This window comes from Narcine bancroftii, chromosome 6 (genome assembly GCF_036971445.1).
Source record: "Narcine bancroftii isolate sNarBan1 chromosome 6, sNarBan1.hap1, whole genome shotgun sequence".
In the NCBI taxonomy this organism is placed as follows: Eukaryota; Metazoa; Chordata; class Chondrichthyes; order Torpediniformes; family Narcinidae; genus Narcine; species Narcine bancroftii.
In genome coordinates this window covers 92,196,403-92,214,395 of record NC_091474.1, presented here as the reverse complement: position 1 = coordinate 92,214,395, position 17,993 = coordinate 92,196,403, and the positions used below count along the sequence as shown (strand labels likewise).

Genomic DNA, 17,993 nt, shown 5'->3' with positions numbered 1-17,993 from the left:
GGCTACTGGCCGGCCGGCCTGGTTCAAAGTGGCTGTCAGTGCAAAGTCAGAAGCATCACTTTCGACTTGGAATGGAATGGATTCGTCAATGGCATGCAGTGTTGCAGCAGCGATGTCCGATTTGATGCGGTCAAAAGCCGCTCTGACTTCGGTTGACATGGGGAAGGAGATGGTCTTGATGAGTGGCCATGCCTTGTCGGCATAGTGTGGAACCCATTGGGTATAGTACGAGAAAAAACCCAGGCAGCATTTCAGAGTGCCTTCTGGGTGTGGGGACTGCATGAGGGGATGCATGCAGTCAGGGTCTGGCATGACCACCCAGTTCTCCACCACACAAGCCAGAATTGTGAGCCGAGGGGTCCGGAAGACACACTTGTTGAAATTGTAGGTCAAGTACAGCCGAGTTGCAGTCTGAAAAAAATTTTCAAGGTTGGCATCATGATCCTCCGTGTCATGGCCGCTGATTGTGACATTGTCCAGATACGGAAAAGTAGCAGTCAGCCCGTTCTGGTCCACCATCCGGTCCATTTCCCGCTGGAAGACCATTTGTGACACCATTTGTGACCGCAAAGGGTACCCTGAGGAATTGATACAGCTGCCCATTCGCTTCGAAGGCTGTGAAAGGTCGGTCTCCTCGGCGGATCAGGAGCTGATGATAGGCCGAACATAAGTCAATGGTGGAAAATACACAGTAATGGGCAATCTGATTCACCACATCCGTGATCCGTGAAAGGGGGTACGCTTCTAGGAGCGTGAAGCAGTTGATAGTCTGGCTATAGTCAACCACCATCCGCGGCTTCTCCCCGTTTTTAACAACCACTACTTGGGCCCTCCATGGACTCGAGCTAGGTTCGATAATGCCCTCATCCAGCAGTCTGCGCACCTCGTTTGTGATAGATTTCCTGTGTTCAGAATTATATTGCCGGCTTTTGGTGGCCACAGGCTTCCAGCCAGGGGTGAGATTTTCAAAAAGTGCTGGCAGAGCAACTCGGAGGGTGGAGAGACTACAGATGAGGCCCCGGGGCGTGGGGGTGGGTGGCTCGGGCTGCCGCTGGCAGGAGGTTCCTGGGGTGGAGTGGTTACAGTGAGGCCCCTCAAAGTGCAGGAAAATGGTTTGAAATTGGCACTGAAAATCCAGTCCCAGCAGAGCAGGGGCACACAATTGTGAAAGGACTAATAGTTTGAAGTCTGTGAACGTGATGCCCTGGACTTTCAGGGTCACCACGCAGTACCCCTTTACCCCAGTTGAGAGCGATCTGGTCGCCAATGAAATTCTCTGTGCAGTGGGGAGAATAGCTAGTCCGCAACGGTGGGCCAGGTCCGGGCGGATAAAATTGTCAGTTGACCCCGAGTCAAATAAGCAAGTGGTATAGTGTCCATGCACTTTAATCAGTTCCATTGGTTTTGTGAGGGGCTGTGGGAAGTCCTGGTCAAGGGTTATTGATGCAGAGACTTGTAATGTAGACAGTGGAGACCAGCGTAATGACGTCACACAAACAGTGGGCCTGAAAAAAACAGTGTCGGGGAGGTGGTGTTGGTGCCTGCAGCCAAAGATAAGTGTTGGGGGTTGCTGCTTGCCGTTGGCGGTGGGGCGGTCAGCGGGGAAGTGGTCAACGGTGGTGGGTCCCTGGACGGCAGCGTCAGCGGGTACCGGGTCGGCAGCTGGGACCTGGTCAGACGTTAGTGTGAACGTCATCGCGGTGAGGGTGGGTTATACCTTCCATGCTCGGCGACTGCCCCATGACTTCAGGTGCTGCCGCGCAGTGGAGTCCTCGCTCTCATTGGACGAGAGCTCTGAGGAAGAAGTGTTTGAAATGGAGAGTGGCGATTTGGCTTCACACGAGGCACTGTGTTTGATGGCGGCCATTTTGGAGCAACAGACTGCAGCAAAGTGGCCGTTTTTAAGGTACTTCTGGCATCTGGCTTTTCTTGCCGGGCACTGGGACCTGCTGTGCTTGTTCTTCCCGCAGAAATAACACTTTGGGATTGCATCGGGCAGCGTAGCAGCAGTAGTAGGGTAAAGGGAGGGCATCCTACTCACATCAGAGTATGGGGTCCATACTTAAGACCGCAGCCTCCATCGTCTCTGTGATTCAGATCACGACCTCTAGGTTTTCTCCCCCGTGCTCTAGCAGGCGCTGCCTCACCTCATTCAATCGAACCCCAGCCACGTAGGCATCCCAAATGAGATCGTCTGTGGTCTCCGCAGCAGTTCTGTCTGTGCATGCACAATCCCTGTCCATTGCCCTTAGTGCCTGAATATAAGCTTCACAGGACTCACTGGGCTGTTGCCTCTTTGTAGAAAGTTTGTACCGACATAGACCCTGTTCACTGGTCACTCGTAGAGCCCTTCCAGCACCTTCATGGCTGCGGCGTAAGTGGTCGCGTCCTGGACACTCTGGTAGACTCTCGGGGTCACCATAGTCATCATTATTAATAGTTGACGACTGTCCTCTGTCACGGCAGGATCAGAGAGGTGTAATTATGTTTCGAAGCATCTCACCCAGTGCTTAAAGTCATTCGAGGCTGTAGCTGACTGTGGGTCGATGTTGAGGCGTTCCAGCCGTAGCATACGCTTTATCCCTTCAAAATTTATTTTAGTTAATAAAATTGTAATGTGCATTGAAAGAACCAAAGACTTGTTGATCCAAACCAAGGCTTTTATTAACTAAAAGATTGGAGCATTTCACAAGTAGGTCGACCAGTCCAGAATGACTTGGTCTGGCTAGGAGCAATCCTTTAAGACCTGCCAGTAGGTGTGGCTACACTCTCAGCCAATCACAGTCATCCTACACTACCATCTGTACATGTACACATTGGTGATAGAATCTGTACTGTCACACTAACCTATATAATTCCTTCCCTTATTCTCTCCATGATTCCTAACACGGTGCCCAAACCTTTGGTCTTTTATGTGTATCAAATATTTTGGCTGATTATGCAAAGCTCTGTGTAGTATTAAAAGGTGGAAAATAAATGCAAGCTCTTGTGGATGGTTAATGTTACAGCTTGCTTTGCTTGATCCTTTCAGGTCACATGTGTCATCGAAGTCCGAGATGGATCTCAAATGATGCAGGTGGAGAGGTCCCTGAGAGAGCGCTATACCACATTCCGCTGGCTGGAACAGTCTGCAGACCAAGTCCCAGAAAAGTAAGGGAGGCTGCATGCAGCGAACAATGTCAGGCATGCGACGCATTTCAATTGTAGTTTAGACAGCTTGTATATAGTTCTCTGTGGCCAGTCATTTCTGGTGGGTTGTTCAAGGTAACACAATCAAGCCAACCTTTCACCAGCATCAACTCTGATGTAATGGTAGTATTCTCACCTCTGAGTTAGGTCCCACTTTGGAGACTGGAGCACAACATTTGGGCAATGCTGAGGGAGTATAGCGTTGGCTGAAGAACTCCGAAAGGTGTTCGCAAAATTAACGCAACACTATTTCAGGGTCGGCGCCCTGGGTGTGAATCCAGTGCTGGGTGTAAAGAGTTTGTACGTTCTCCCCGTATCTGCAGGTGCTTCAGTTGCCACCCACCCTCCAAAAATGTACATTTGTAGGATAATTGGTGTATTTTGGGAGGCACGGGCTTGTGGGCCAGAAGGGACCATTATAGAGATGATTTCTAAAAATTTAATTAAACATTTGTTTGATATGAAATGGGAAAATGAAGCCTTTTCTGGTCTGTCATTTGAATATAAAGTTTAAGTTCAAGTATGCTGAAGAGTAGCGGGGTTTGCTGTTTCGACCTTGATTTACTCATCAGTTTTGGGACCTTGACTGGAATATATTTTGGTCAAAAAGACCATGCAAGGGTGATGAATGGGGGGGGGGGGATACAGGGAAGCCCTTACCCCCGCCCATGCCCCAACGGCCCCAAATCAACCTCCCCTCCCCAGTGGGCTGGGATCTGTCAGGTAGCGGGGCTGTCAGGTAGCAGGGCGGGGGTGGGAGCTGTCAGGCAGCAGGGAGTTGGGTTGCCAGCTGATGGAGTCATCAACCCGCCCCCAGGCAGACATGTACAGCGGGCTGTACATTCAGGTGCCTCAACGGAGCGCGGAACTCTATCGATTATCCCTCCCAGAGGAGGGTTGGCGTCGGTACTTCGGAGGTGTTTCGGCTGCCCTCAGGAAAGTGTGCCTTTAGCCGCAAAGGGGGACATTATGCGGCTTTACACTAGGGTGTTCAGGCCACCTGAAAGGGCCTTATCTCACGACAGCAAGAAGGCAGTCACATTCTCGTCTATGTTACAAGGCAACTATAGTCTCACCCAATTCATTAACTCTTTGTTAAGTAAATTTATTAAACTTATTTTTTTCACAGTTGAATACACAAAAGTGCAGGAGAAACTCAGCAGCATTCATAACCAACAATTTGGGCCTGAGCCCTTCATCAAGAACCAGGATCAGGGTGTCTTGCTCCAAGCCCAACATGATCAAGTATGCTCAGTTCAGACAGTGGTCAAGTTACTGACCATCTCAGGGAAATTGAGGTGTATGCACAGCCCAGCCTGGTCGAAGGACTGTCAGATTTGGTTGCAGGATACCTTCCATCACTCTTGCGTCTCAAGATGTTGCAATAAAGATCTCGCAAAAGAGTGGACACGTCCTGCCCGACCAGGGCTGAGAAGGTCAGTAAAACCCACTGAGCTCAATCCCACTCAAAGTTTTTTTTTCTGGCCTCATCAATCCCTATGAGTTGGCAACTGGTTGACTGGGAAGTCTTCACTTTCCCATGCTGCATGAATTTAGTTTGTATTCTCACAAGGAAGGTTGGGAGATCATCTGTTTGAGGTGATTAAAGTTTGAAAATGATTTTCTGGGGTAAGCATTCAGTATTTATTTCATTCTGAAGGGAAATCCAGTGTCATGCTTTAAAAAAAATGTAGGTTATTCAACCATGGGGACATGGATTTTTTTTGGACAAAAAGCATAGGAAATCGGAATTCTGGTGAAAAGAAGGACAATCCTCAACTTAACTTTTTAAAGACGGGGGGGATGGGGCACAAATTTTCTTATACTAGGACCCCCAAAAGAAACATGTCAAAGGCAGACAGTTTGAACTGAGGTTCAGGTTCAGCGATGAACCAGATTTCAGAGATGAATGGTCAGTGATTCCTAAAAGTACAACAGCAGTAGATTATTTAAATTCCTTAAAGATATTGTGTCTTGAAAGCCTAAGCTAGTATGAGTAATGAACCAATAATGTAGGTATAGTCAATGGCTTTGTTGCAGTACACACTGAGAGATTATTGCTCAATTAGAAGTAGACCAACTGCATTAATTTTAAGATCCTGAAAAAAGAGGATCATTGAGCCCAAAGTGCCCACAAATAAAGAAGGTGGCTGATTTGTGGGGTCTTCACTTTTTCTTCTGCTCTGGTTTGTATGACCAGAGGTGGTGGAGGGAGATAATCCCAAACAAAAACGTTTGCAAAGCCCACTTGATGCGAGTACTTTGGTTGGTGATGCCCTTGTCTCTGCGTGGGGAAAGAGAAAAGATGGTTAGCATTAATGAAGCCAGAAAGGCTATTGCACCTGTGCACAGACCCACTTTTTAACTACTGGTATCCTGGAAAACTCACAGCAATTCATGAGAAATTGCAATTCTATCTTGACCAAGAAAAATCACGTACAAGATCTATTATGGCCAGATTTTGGTAAAGTAACAGATGTTGATCTCGTCCACTGCATGTGAAGAAATAAATAAGCTCAGTCCATGCGCTTGTCTGACGAGACTCTTTACCCTCACCAGAACATTCTTCCATTTGTTCAGCATGAATTCTCCTTTAAACAAAGGGTCAATAAAATAATTTGTATAGAAGGTGGCATACAAAGTGAAATTTGGTGTCAGTGCTGGGCAGTTGCTCAGTAAAAGGAGATGTAAGGCACTCCTTCCATCCGATAGAGTACGGGTCACCCCTGGGCAAGGTGTTTAGCCTCCCAGTCAGGGTCATGTGAAGCCATGGATTGCAGATGATGAATGGTTTTTACAGGAAGATTCTACAATTGGAATTTATGGTTGTAACACTAAAAACGCCAGGCAGCTGAATCTGCTGATCAATGGCCAAGGTCACCCGTCCAGTATAGACACTGCAACTGAAGAAGACAACGGGAAACCACTTCAGTATTTTTCCCCTTGTATAATCATGACTACGGTCTCAGCTCAAAGATGGAGCCTTCACCGAAGGAGAAGAGGCAACAACTACAATTTGGAGGTTCAGAGATCATGATGGATGGAGAGACATGATTGCCCACACCAAACGGCAAGGCAACTGAATGAATGATGACAAGGTGAAATGAGGTAATATCATTAGATGCAAAACATCTCTTTTATATGCACTTTGAAAGGAGAAACAATGATTTACCCTCTGATAGTACAGATTCTATCACCAATGTGTATATGTATAGATGGTAGTGTAGGATGAGATAGACAACAGACTCGCCAAGGCAAATAGCGCCTTTGGAAGACTACACAAAAGAGTCTGGAAAAACAACCAACTGAAAAACCTCACAAAGATAAGCGTATACAGAGCCGTTGTCATACCCACACTCCTGTTCGGCTCCGAATCATGGGTCCTCTACCGGCACCACCTACGGCTCCTAGAACGCTTCCACCAGCGTTGTCTCCGCTCCATCCTCAACATCCATTGGAGCGCTCACACCCCTAACGTCGAGGTACTCGAGATGGCAGAGGTCGACAGCATCGAGTCCACGCTGCTGAAGATCCAGCTGCGCTGGATGGGTCACGTCTCCAGAATGGAGGACCATCGCCTTCCCAAGATCGTATTATATGGCGAGCTCTCCACTGGCCACCATGACAGAGGTGCACCAAAGAAAAGGTACAAGGACTGCCTAAAGAAATCTCTTGGTGCCTGCCACATTGACCACCGCCAGTGGGCTGATAACGCCTCAAACCGTGCATCTTGGCGCCTCACAGTTTGGCGGGCAGCAGCCTCCTTTGAAGAAGACCGCAGAGCGCACCTCACTGACAAAAGGCAAAGGAGGAAAAACCCAACACCCAACCCCAACCAACCAATTTTCCCTTGCAACCGCTGCAATCGTGTCTGCCTGTCCCGCATCGGACTGGTCAGCCACAAACGAGCCTGCAGCTGACGTGGACTTTTTACCCCCTCCATAAATCTTCGTCCGCGAAGCCAAGCCAAAGAAAGAAGTGTAGGATGACTTGTGATTGGCTGAGAATGTAGCCACACCTACTGGCAGGTCTTAAAGGATTACTCCTAGCCAGACCAAGTCATGCTGGACTGGTCAACCTACTTGTGATATGCTCCAGTCTTTTAGTTAATAAATGCCTTGGTTTGGATCAACAAGTCTTTACATCCCCTTACAAGTCCATACAGCTCCCAGCAATCAAGTCTTCCAGTTTATTTCTCACGTGAGAAGATCCTTCAGGAGAGTGAATGCTCAGAAAGTGTCCAGCCCAGATGAAATTCCTAGCTGTGTCCTTAGAATATGCATGGATCAACTGGCTGGAGTTTTTACAGGCATTTTTAACAACTTTGCTGCTATACTGAGGTTCCCACTTGCTTCAAAAACACATCCAACATACCAGTGGTCAAGAGCAAGGTGATCTGCTCTCAACAAATATCTACTGTGATTAAGTACTTGGTTGGTTATGGAGCAAATCAACTCCTGTCTCTGGAAGGATTTGGACCCACTTAAATTTGCCTATGGTCACCAAAGGTAATCTTGCCGATCCTCCACTTTGCTTTAGATCACCTGGACCACAAAAAACCTCACTTCAGGCTGATGTTCATCGACTACAACTCATCACTTAGCAAAACAACGAATGACTCAGGCCCAAACCGTTGGTTGCACTTTGCTTCCTCTAGATGCCATGTGAGCTTCTGCAGAACTTTTGTGTACTGCAATAAAACTTGGGGATCTGGGTCCCTGTTCGTCCCTTCGCACCTGGATTTCAAACATCAAACTGTGCGGAGTGGAAACATCACGTCAATCATGAATTTGGTCCAATTGGAGCCTTTGATTTTTTTTCCCCATTTCACCCAATGAGTCCTGCTTTATACAGTAACTTTGATTTCTCCTATTAAATACAGATCAACAACAAATAGTTGGACAACCTTGATATCTGAATGGTGTGACAAATTCGCGTGGTTACATTACCCACTATATACTCTCAGAAGATCCAAGTGACCCATTGCTTCCCTATAAAATCATGACCAACTTAAAGGCCTGTGCTTTTCCCCATGCTCCCCCAATCTGGATAAATAGCTAATTATGTAGTGCATCATTTATATACAGAACCTTCCATAATGTTGGAGACGAAGACATTTCATTTCCTATATTTGCCCCTGAGCACCAGTTTTACATTTCGCATGGAATTAAAGTGCATATTCCAGAGTTTATTCAAAGTCCTGCGTGTAAATTTTGGTTTGAACATGTAGAAATTATAGCATTTTTTAAATATATAGTCCCCCCATTTCAGGGCACCACAATGTATGGGACATTTGGCTTCACAGGTGTTTGTGAGTACTCAGGTAGGTCTAATTCTTCGTTGGTGTAGGTAGAAGAGAGCTAGGCTTGCTTCTAAGCCGTTGATCACCTTTGGAGTCTGAAGATGCCATTTTTCTATGAGGTTCTCAGCACCCCCCCTCCCCAACCCCAGTTCTCAACACCACCCCCTCCTCCATTCTTGGCCACCTCCTTGTCACCATTTTGATGAGCTCTGGCACCTAAAAATTTATCACTGCCTGTAATGAGGGAACTATATATTAAAAATACTGTAATTTATCATGTCTTGTTAATGAATAAATAATTTCTGTCCAATTCAGTGGTTCCCCACCCCCACCTCCATTCGTACCATCTTAAGCAATCCCTTACTAACCACAGGGGGCCTGTGGCGTAGGTGCTCTGTAGTTAGTAAGGGATTACTTAAAGTGGTTTCTGACTGAGGACAAAAAGGGGTGAGAACCACTGGTCTAATATGAACAAGTATCATCTGTCTCCTTGGCACAAAGTAGGCTATAATACAGTCTGTAAAAAGGATCATAAATGAAAAAGGAAACAAACAATAAACTGCTTTCATGAGTCCACATTGTTCTGAAATTCATTGCAGCCCAGGAAGCATTTTCTAATGCAGAAAATGAGACAGTAAAGCTGTATAATCAATGTTATAATGATCAAATAATTCACCTTTGATTTGCCAAGGGTAGCTCACCCCTCCAATTTAGAACATTGGCATCTTGTTCCACGACAGAATTAGACGACAGGGGAAGTCACGGTTTCATCAAAACTTCCAAGTAGATTTTTTTTTGCTTTTGTTTCTAGACTCAGACTCAATCCCAACACCTTCTAACTCAAGTGGCCAGAATGCCGCAGTGTGCTTTCACTGCAAAGCCGTTCCAAATTTGGCAATCTCGTTCAGGAGGGTCACTGGATAGATGTGGGAGAAGACAGGGAAGTTATATCAGGTTAATAAGGGGAATACTCTTCCAAGAATGAGGCAGCCCCAAGAAGACTTCATGATTTATCTAGGTGTGGGATGATTCTTTTATCCCCCAAAATAGACAGTATTTATATCTCAGATAACCAAACTTTAAACAAATGAACAGGATGAGAAAGTGAGATGAACCAGAAAGCATTAAGAAGCCTCACCTGCAGAGTTTAATGCTGTACAGTGCCTCAGCAACGTGGACTAACCAGGCCAACCAGTAGCTGTGAATAATTGGAAATAAGCACATATGGACTTATCAAAAGCAGCAGAAATAGAATACAACTAAGTGTCTCTACGTGCATGCCACTGCCTGGTGATGGACCAGAGTTCTGGCTGAGCATCAGACCGAATTCTGGCATTATAGCCATTAGGATCTCTCTTGCCACCTTTTCAATGTGCTGTAGGTCACATAGAAGTCCTTGTTAACGTTAATAAGAATTTCCTTCATTCGTGGCACAGCAACAATTCTCCAAGACCAGGCAGCACCCCCCTCTCCCCACCAAACTGACAGCATTGAGTAACCAGAAGGGCAGCAAGGTCACTGGAACCCCCATCGCCTTGGTGCACCATCATGACCTGGTATACACCGCCATTATCTGGTCATGGGTCAAATTCCTAAAACATTCCTACTAACAGCATTCCTGTCACATGGGCTGCACTTGGAAGTCTCACTAGCATCTTGTCAAGGCACCAGAGAAAGGGAAAGAATGCTCATTTTGCCATTAAATCAGATGTTTGGACAATATCGACCTTTAACATGGTGGTGGCAGAGGAGTGGCAGTGTCACATCAGGTGACATGGCCATGGTCAAAATTATGAGCATGTCTTAAGGGTATATGGGTGTTAACATCAATATTTATAGGAGGCTCATACTCAATTCCCAGGACATCACAGGCAAAACCCCTCCCTACCATCAGGAACATCTTCGGGGAATGCTGCCATCAGAGAGCAGCAGCAATCATCAAGGATCCACACCCCTCCCCCCCCCCCCAGCATACGCTCTGTTCTCGCTACTGCCATCAGGAAAGAGGTATCGGTGCCACAAGACTCACACCACCAGGTTCAGGAACAGCCACTCCCCCTCCACCGTCAGACTCCTCAGGAATCTTGCACTATTGATTATCTTCTCCAAATTGCAATCAGTTTGTTCACATTTCTTTACCATATTTGTTTACGTGTGCATATTGCGTACAGTTTTTTTTTAGTGGTAATTCTGCCTCGCCCACAGGAAAAAGAATCTCAGGGTTGTATTTGATGCTATATATGTGCTCTGACAATAAAACTGTGTGCAGGTTTGGTCCCCATTTCTTAGAAATTATATAGCAAGGTTGGAGAGGGTACAGAGGAAGTTTACCAGAATGATTCCAGGAATGAGAAAACTAACAGATGAGAAAAGCTAGCAGCTCTTTTCATTAGATTACAGAAGAATGGAAGGGCTCATAGAAACATTTTGAATAAAATGAATGGATTGGACAGAGTGGATGTAAATAAGATACTTCCCCTGTTGGGTGAATCCAGGACAAGAGGGCACTGTCTTAGAATTAAAAAGTACCAATTTACAACAGAGATGAGGAGAAATTTCTTTAGCCAGAGGTTAGTGGATTTGTGGAATTCGTTGCCATGTGCAGCTGTGGAGGCCGGGTCATTGGGGGAATTTAAAGGGGAAATTGATAGGTATCCAATTAGTCAGGGTATCGAGGGATATGGGGACAAGGCCAGAACTTGGAACAAGATGCGAGAACAGTTTAGCTTAGGGAGCAGACTCAATGGGCCAAATGGCCTGCTTCTGTTCCTTTTTCTTGCGATCTTGTGATAAATCTGAAATATGAAGAACAGTTTCCTTCCAACAGCCTCTTGAACAGTCCCTTGGCACTCCAATCGTAGATGGACTGGATCTATATATGTATTTATTGTCTATTTTAATTTAATTAATTTACTATTAGAGTTTTTCTCTACCTGTTTAGCTGCAGCATGAATTTTGATGCATGTGTACATTGCACAATGAGCATGACATCATCTCCACAGGCACAAATGGGGGGAGATTAATAAAACAAATTTTCAATGGTGAACTGATTGGGGTTGAGTAGATGAAGGTGGGAGATGGAAGGAGTGAGCTGGAGAGGGGTAGTTCCAGAATACGTCCAAAAAACTTACCCTCCATACAAATGGGGGTGATATTTATCCACCAGATTCTTGGAGAAGTTGCCCCAGAGTCCAAGGCTCTTGTATGGTATGCTCTGTGGCCAAAACACCAGCAGCTGGAAGGAAGAACAGAGTTCAAATTTATTGTCAGAGTACATACATGACATCACAAACAACCCTGAGATTATTTCTCCTGCAAGCGAGGCAGAATTATCACTTGTTGTTAGTGCAAAACAAAACTGTCATCAATGTACACATGTAAACAAACTGATTGTGTAATACAAAGAGAAAAATAACTCAATGAAGTGCGTAAGGAAGAGTCCTTAAATGAGTCCCTGATTGAGTTTGTTGTTGAGGAGTCTGATGGTGGAGGGGGAGCACCCGTTCCTGAACCCTGGCACCTCTTTCCTGATGGCAGCAGCGAGAACAGAGAGTTTGCTGGGTGGTGTGGATCCTTGTTGATTACTGCTGCTCTCCAATGTCAGTGTTCCCTGTAGGTGTTCTTGATGGTGGGGAGGGTTCCCCGTGATGACCCCCACCACCCAGGCCATGCCCTCTTCACTCTGCTACTATCGGGGGAAAAGGTACAGGAGCCTAAAGATGAGGACTTAAAGGCACAAGGACAGCTTCTTCCCCGCTGCCATCCTGAATGAACAAGGAACCACAGACACTGCCTCACTTTGTCTTTTACTTGCATTTTTTAAATTTAAAATTTAAAGTGGTTTTACATAAACATTTGCGCTGTGACGCTGCCACAAAACATTGAATTTCGTGACACATTCTGATTCAGTCTCTGAATTTTTTAAATGCCAAATCTATAGATACAGTCCTAACTGATAGGATGCATGCAATCAGCGGACACATTTCAGACTTACAGTATAATAGCCAAAGGCTCCAGTAATGACAGCCATCCAGAAGAGCCTAGTCCTTCTGAAATAGGCACCAGAGACTTCAGCAGTCATTATTTCCCCAGGCTTGCTTCTCTTTCAAACAACGGACGCATTGTTTGGGGTTCAAAGGTCACCAGCAGAATTTTACTTCCTATTTGATTTCTTAAAGCGAGACTGCCCTAGTTAAAGGGAAGATCATGACCCAGAAACCAATGACACTGGTCAACAAATTTTCAGTGACACGTTGCACTTTGTGGATTTTTATGCTTGAAGTGGACTTAAAGTATTTCAAAAATAGGTTATATCTAAACAAAACAAAGTACGCAATAGGAAATTTTTAAGGTGATTTTCATGATCTGAAAAACCCTTTGGGTGTTCAGGAAGCAACAGGCACTTTCAGGTGGCCAATTGCCCCGCCTGTAAAGCCGCATATTTTGGCGAAATGCGGATGTGGGAAGGCCACGTGAATGTGAAGGAGGCGCCTTCAAGGCGAGTTTGGTAACCCTCCTCCGAGAGGGATAATCCGCACAGCATAGTGGCCTCCCCAGCCATCTGAATGCAGTCGCCTAAAAGCTGTCAGTGCGGGGACGTCCCCACACTGATCCTGCTGCCCCGCTCTCTCCCCACTCATGAAATCAGTCCCCACACTGTGGGGCGGTTGGTGCGGGCTGTCCCCACACTGTGGGGACTGATTTCGGGAGTGGGGAGAAGGGGGCTGGAGCGGCCGGCGGGGGAGAAAGGGGCTGGCCGAAACAATGCCGGTACCTGACTCGAGCACCTCCTTCTCCCCGCCAGCCACTCCAGCCTCCTCCCTCGCTAGCTGCTCCAGCCTCCCCCCCCTCCAGCCACTCAGGCCCCGTACTCACCCACCGGTGCTCCAGCCCCCTTCTCCTCCGCCAGTGTTCCAGCCATCTCCCCTGCTGGCCACTCCAGCCCCCGTACTTACCTGCCGGTGCTCCAGCCTCCTTCTCCCCCACCAGTGCTCCAGCCTCCTCCCCTGCCTGCCGCTCCAGCCTCCTCCCCCACCAGCTGTTCCGGGGCAGCGGGATCAGTGTGGGGACGTCCCGCATGGGATGTCCCCGCGCTGACAGCCCGTGCCGGCTGCCCCACAATGTGGGGACTGAATTAGTGAGTGGGGAGAGAGCGGGACAGCGGGATCAGTCTGAGAGCCTGTTCTGGCTGTCCCAGCTAACAGCCAGCCATCCTGAATTGACAGCCCAAGGGACAGGAGCCACAATGCGCTCAGATGCGCATCCCAGCGCAGCTGTCCAGCATTCTGCTTTCAAAGCTGCCATCTGAATTGCAATTTAAAGGGCCGCTTCTGCTTCTTCAGGTGCATTCTTAGCGGAGAATGCACCTGAAAAAGCCTAAAATCTTCATTAATGAACAATAAACACAAAAGGTGCATGTACTAGAACTGTAGTTCAGTTACAAAGAGGTGTTAATGTAGAGGATGCCAACATCCTGAAAGGCCCATCCTACCCTCCACCCCCCAAAATACTCTTTCCTTCCTCCCTCAGGGAGAAGAGTGAAATCACACACCACTAGGCTTAAATACCCCACAGTAGTGCTATTATGCTGCCCTTGCTAAGCACCAATTGCTCTTTTCACTGCAACATGATACGATGTAATTGTTTTTAAATGTAGACATACAGCAAGGTAACAAGCCCTTCCTGCCCACAAGCCCGTGCCGCCCAATTACACCTGATTAACCACCTGAAGAAACACAAAGATCAGCGTGTACAGAGCCGTTGGGCATCACCTACGGCTCCTAGAACGCTTCCATCAGCGCTGTCTCCGCTCCATCCTCAACGTTCATTGGAGTGGCTTCATCACCAACATCAAAGTACTCGACCTGGTAGAGTCCGCAAGCATCGAATCCACGCTGCTGAAGACCCAACTGCGCTGGGTGGGTCACGTCTCCAGAATGGAGGACCATCGCCTTCTCAAGATCGTGTTATATGGTGAGCTCTCCACTGGCCACCGAGACAGAGGTGCACCAAAGAAGAGGTACAAGGACTGCTTAAAGAAATCTCTTAGTATCTGCCACATTGACCATCGCCAGTGGGCTGATATCGCCTCCAACCGTGCATCTTGGCACCTCACAGTTCGGCGGGCAGCAACCTCCTTTGAAGAAGACTGCAGAGCCCACCTCACTGACAAAAGACAAAGGAGGAAAAACCCAACACCCAACCCCAACCAACCAATTTTCTCTTGCAACCGTGCCTGCTTGTCCCACATCGGACTTGTCAGTAACCAACGAGCATGAAGCAGACGTGGAAGCAGTCCGTGAAGCCAAGAAAGAATCCACAACCCCCAAATGTTCTGAAGGGTGCTAGGAAACTGGAGCACCCGGAGGAAATGCACGCAGACACAGGGAGAAACTCTTTACAGACAGCGCCGGATTCAAAGCCAGGTCGCTGGCGCTGAGAGAGCGTTGTGATAACCTCCCCACTAACCGTGCCACTCTTCTTACTCTCCAGCTAAATGGTGCTGAGGGAGGAGGGGTGGGCGCATGCCTCCTCCCTCAGCCTCTGCAGGGACCACTCCCTCCGTGACTCCCTTGTCCACTCCTCCCTCCCTCCCCACCAATCGTCCCTTTTGGGGGCCCACCCATGTGACCATTTGCACCCGCGCCTCCTCCCTCAAGCACCATTCAGGGCTCAAAACACTTGTGAATCTGCAGGGGCCATCTACTGAATTCAGTACTCCACATCAGGGAGACTAAACGCAGACTGGGAGATCGCTTCGTTGAGCACCTCAGCTCTCCCAGTGGCTGCCTATTTCAATCCTCCACCCCATTCCCTTGTCAACGTGACTGTCCATGGTCTCATGCACTGCCAGACTGAGACCACCCGTAAAATGGAGGAACAACACCTCATCGTCCAAATGGGCGCCCTCCGACAGGATGGCATTAATATCGACTTCTCTAGCTTTCGTTAAAATCCCCCCCACTACCATTGTCTCTCCATTCCCTGTCTCCTTTCACAAAGACATGATAAATTCCAACTAGTCCCTTATCACATCCAATTAACACCTCTTATTGGTCTGGATTCCTCCCCCCATTGATTGAATTCTGAGACTTTCGGATATATTCTGCCTTTTCTCGTTTTTCCTTGAAGAAGGGCTCAGGCACGAAACATCGGCAATATATCTTTGTCTCCTATAGACACTGAAAAGAGCAGCTGAGTTCCTCCAATATGTTTACTACAATGACAGCATCTGCAGCCTTGTATTTCTCTTAATAAACTGCACTGTATGTTCATTGCACACCTTAGTTCCAACTCTAGATGGCGGTCCAGTAGTTTTAAAGAGCTTAAATTATTTTAAAATCCTATTGTATTTATATAAATTAAATTTAAGAGCAGCAGATACAGAAATGGCGGCTGTAATATTTGAGCATGTCAGTAAACTAATGTCAACGGTTAAACAGTTCAGTAGTGTCATAAAGTTATTTTGATAGAAAATGAATTTTCGATGGCACAGAATCAGAATCAGAATTTATTGTCATGAACAAGTCATGAAATTTGGTGTTTTGTGGCAGCGTCACAGACCAAACCTTCATATTATAATCACCTTACGACATTACTATATAAAAAAACTATAAAAGTGCACGAACAGTAAAGCAGTGTCTTTGGTTCGTTGATTATTCAGGAATTTGGCGGCAGCGGGGAAGAAGCTGTCCTTGTACTGCTGAGTGCTCATCATTAGACTCTGTAATGGAGGATTTAGACTAGCTTATGAAAGAAGGGATGCAGTTGCATCAGATGACATAATCTCAATTCCATTATGAGGCCCAGGATGCATATTTAGTAGACACACCTAAATTCCACTATGGGGCTCAGGGATGCATATGAATTTGTAGACATTATCCAACTTCCACCATGAGGCCAAGAGATGCAGTTGTCTTTTGTTGGTCGCAGACTGTCAGGAGACCTTGAAGATAATTAAATCATTTGTTCAAAGAGATAAGATCTGAAGTAAACAACTTTTGGGTAATATAAGCCATGGTCCCACTGCTGAAGTTTGAGACTCTCCAAGAGGTGGCAACATCTCTCAGCAAGAAGAAGAACTTCAAGATTCCAAACCGATGTCCCGGTCCGGGGAGGTGGAGAAGCTGCTACCGGCACCCAGACAACCTACTACAAGTGTGCAGTCGTCCCCTCACTTTGGCAGTTGGGACCAGTCTAGGCATTGATAAGTATAATTGGGAAAGGCTTGCATATTGTAGTGTGAATTCAGCTTTAGATTTAGTAATAAAGACTTGTATAAACTGAATTGTTCTCGGTGTGTGTGTGTCTATTTTCTTTGGGGTTATTCAGGAATTTGGTGGCAGCGGGGAAGAAGCTGTCCTTGTATTGCTGAGTGCTCATCTTTAGGCTCCTGTACCTTTTCCCCGATGGTAGCATGGCCTGGGAGGTGGGGGGTCTTTGAGGATAGAGACTGCTTTTTTAAGGCATCACCTCATGTCAATGTCCTCGATGGCGTGGAGTCTGGTGCCTGTGATGTTGCAGGCCAAGTTAACAACCCTCTGGAGTTTATTCTTGTCCTGAGAGTTGGTGCCTCCAGACTAGGCAGTGATGCAACAAGCCAGAATGGCCTCAACGGTACAACTGTAGGTGTTTATGAGAGTCTTCGATGATGTACCGAATCTCCTTAGACACGTAGTATAGCTGCTGGCGAGCCTTCTTTGAGATTGCATCAACGTGGAGGCTCCAGGACAGGTCCTCGGAGATGTTGACACCCTCTCCACTACTGAGCCCTCGATGAGGACTGGGTCATGTTAGAAATTAAAGTACCTTTAAAGAAATTGCTCGAGACAAAAATTGAGAACAAAGAACATTTATTACTACAACAATGCAAAGTTGGGTGCTTCCCCTTACCCTGGGAATACACACACATACTGGGGCTCACCCAACCTTTATACAGTCAATTTCAGTATCAGAGTGCCCTCCCCCTTACATTCTTCTGCCCCCTGGATGGGTTTGGCATAGGTAATCCTTCCTGCCTACGTGCAGTTTCAGTACACTTGGAGGACCAGGGGGTATCCTGTGGGTGCCCCATCATGTCATTGTCCTTATTCACACCTTCCTGATTCTCAGGGCTACAATCTCTTGGTATGCGGAGTTGACTCATTCTATCTAGGGTTGGCTAATTTCATATGTATAAATCTGTGTATGGTTAGCTAATTAGGTATGTAGGACTTGGTACTTCTGTTCAGGGCTAGGAGACCTTTATCTGATCCAGACTACCTCAACTTCCTACATTCTATTGTACCTTACCATTCCTTTTCTTAGTCTTATGGTCTTGTCACAAAGACTAGAAGATTCTTATGTTAATCGTGCTGACTCTGCTTTCCTGCATCCTAACCCCCAAGCTTATCCTGTTTGTACTGGTTACAGCCATTAACTGATGAACTTTAGTTTCTTCCATGTTCATAATTTTAGATCAATTTTCCCATCTCTCACAGTCATGTTCCCCTGACTTCCTCCT

General features: G+C 46.7%; 1 protein-coding gene across 2 annotated transcripts; it reads right to left on the bottom strand.

Moving 5' to 3' along the window:
* Positions 1-4,273: 4,273 nt before the first annotated feature.
* Positions 4,274-12,631, bottom strand: tmem254 (transmembrane protein 254). 2 transcript variants are annotated; one of them, XM_069885735.1, is made up of 4 exons: positions 12,486-12,631; positions 11,623-11,726; positions 9,630-9,689; positions 4,274-5,473 (listed from the first exon to the last, which is right to left on the bottom strand). In XM_069885735.1, exons 1-4 carry the CDS (start codon positions 12,570-12,572, stop codon positions 5,356-5,358), a joined length of 369 nt encoding a protein of 122 aa, XP_069741836.1. In that variant the 5' UTR covers positions 12,573-12,631; the 3' UTR covers positions 4,274-5,355. The 2 variants fall into 2 exon arrangements, with proteins under 2 accessions (XP_069741836.1, XP_069741837.1); XM_069885736.1 differs by lacking the exon at positions 4,274-5,473 and having other exon boundaries at positions 9,626-9,689.
* Between the last annotated feature and the right edge of the window lie 5,362 nt (positions 12,632-17,993).

Bases quoted from the DNA above. Each gene is read 5' to 3' on its own strand.
- tmem254 (XM_069885735.1), bottom strand. From the start codon at position 12,572: ATGACTGCTGAAGTCTCTGGTGCCTATTTCAGAAGGACTAGGCTCTTC. The intron at 11,727-12,485 runs GTAAGTCTGAAA...TCTTCCTTCCAG, and splicing joins GAGCCTTTGGCTATTATACT to CTGCTGGTGTTTTGGCCACA. The intron at 5,474-9,629 runs GTGAGGCTTCTT...TTCCCCACGCAG, and splicing joins TACAGCATTAAACTCTGCAG to AGACAAGGGCATCACCAACC.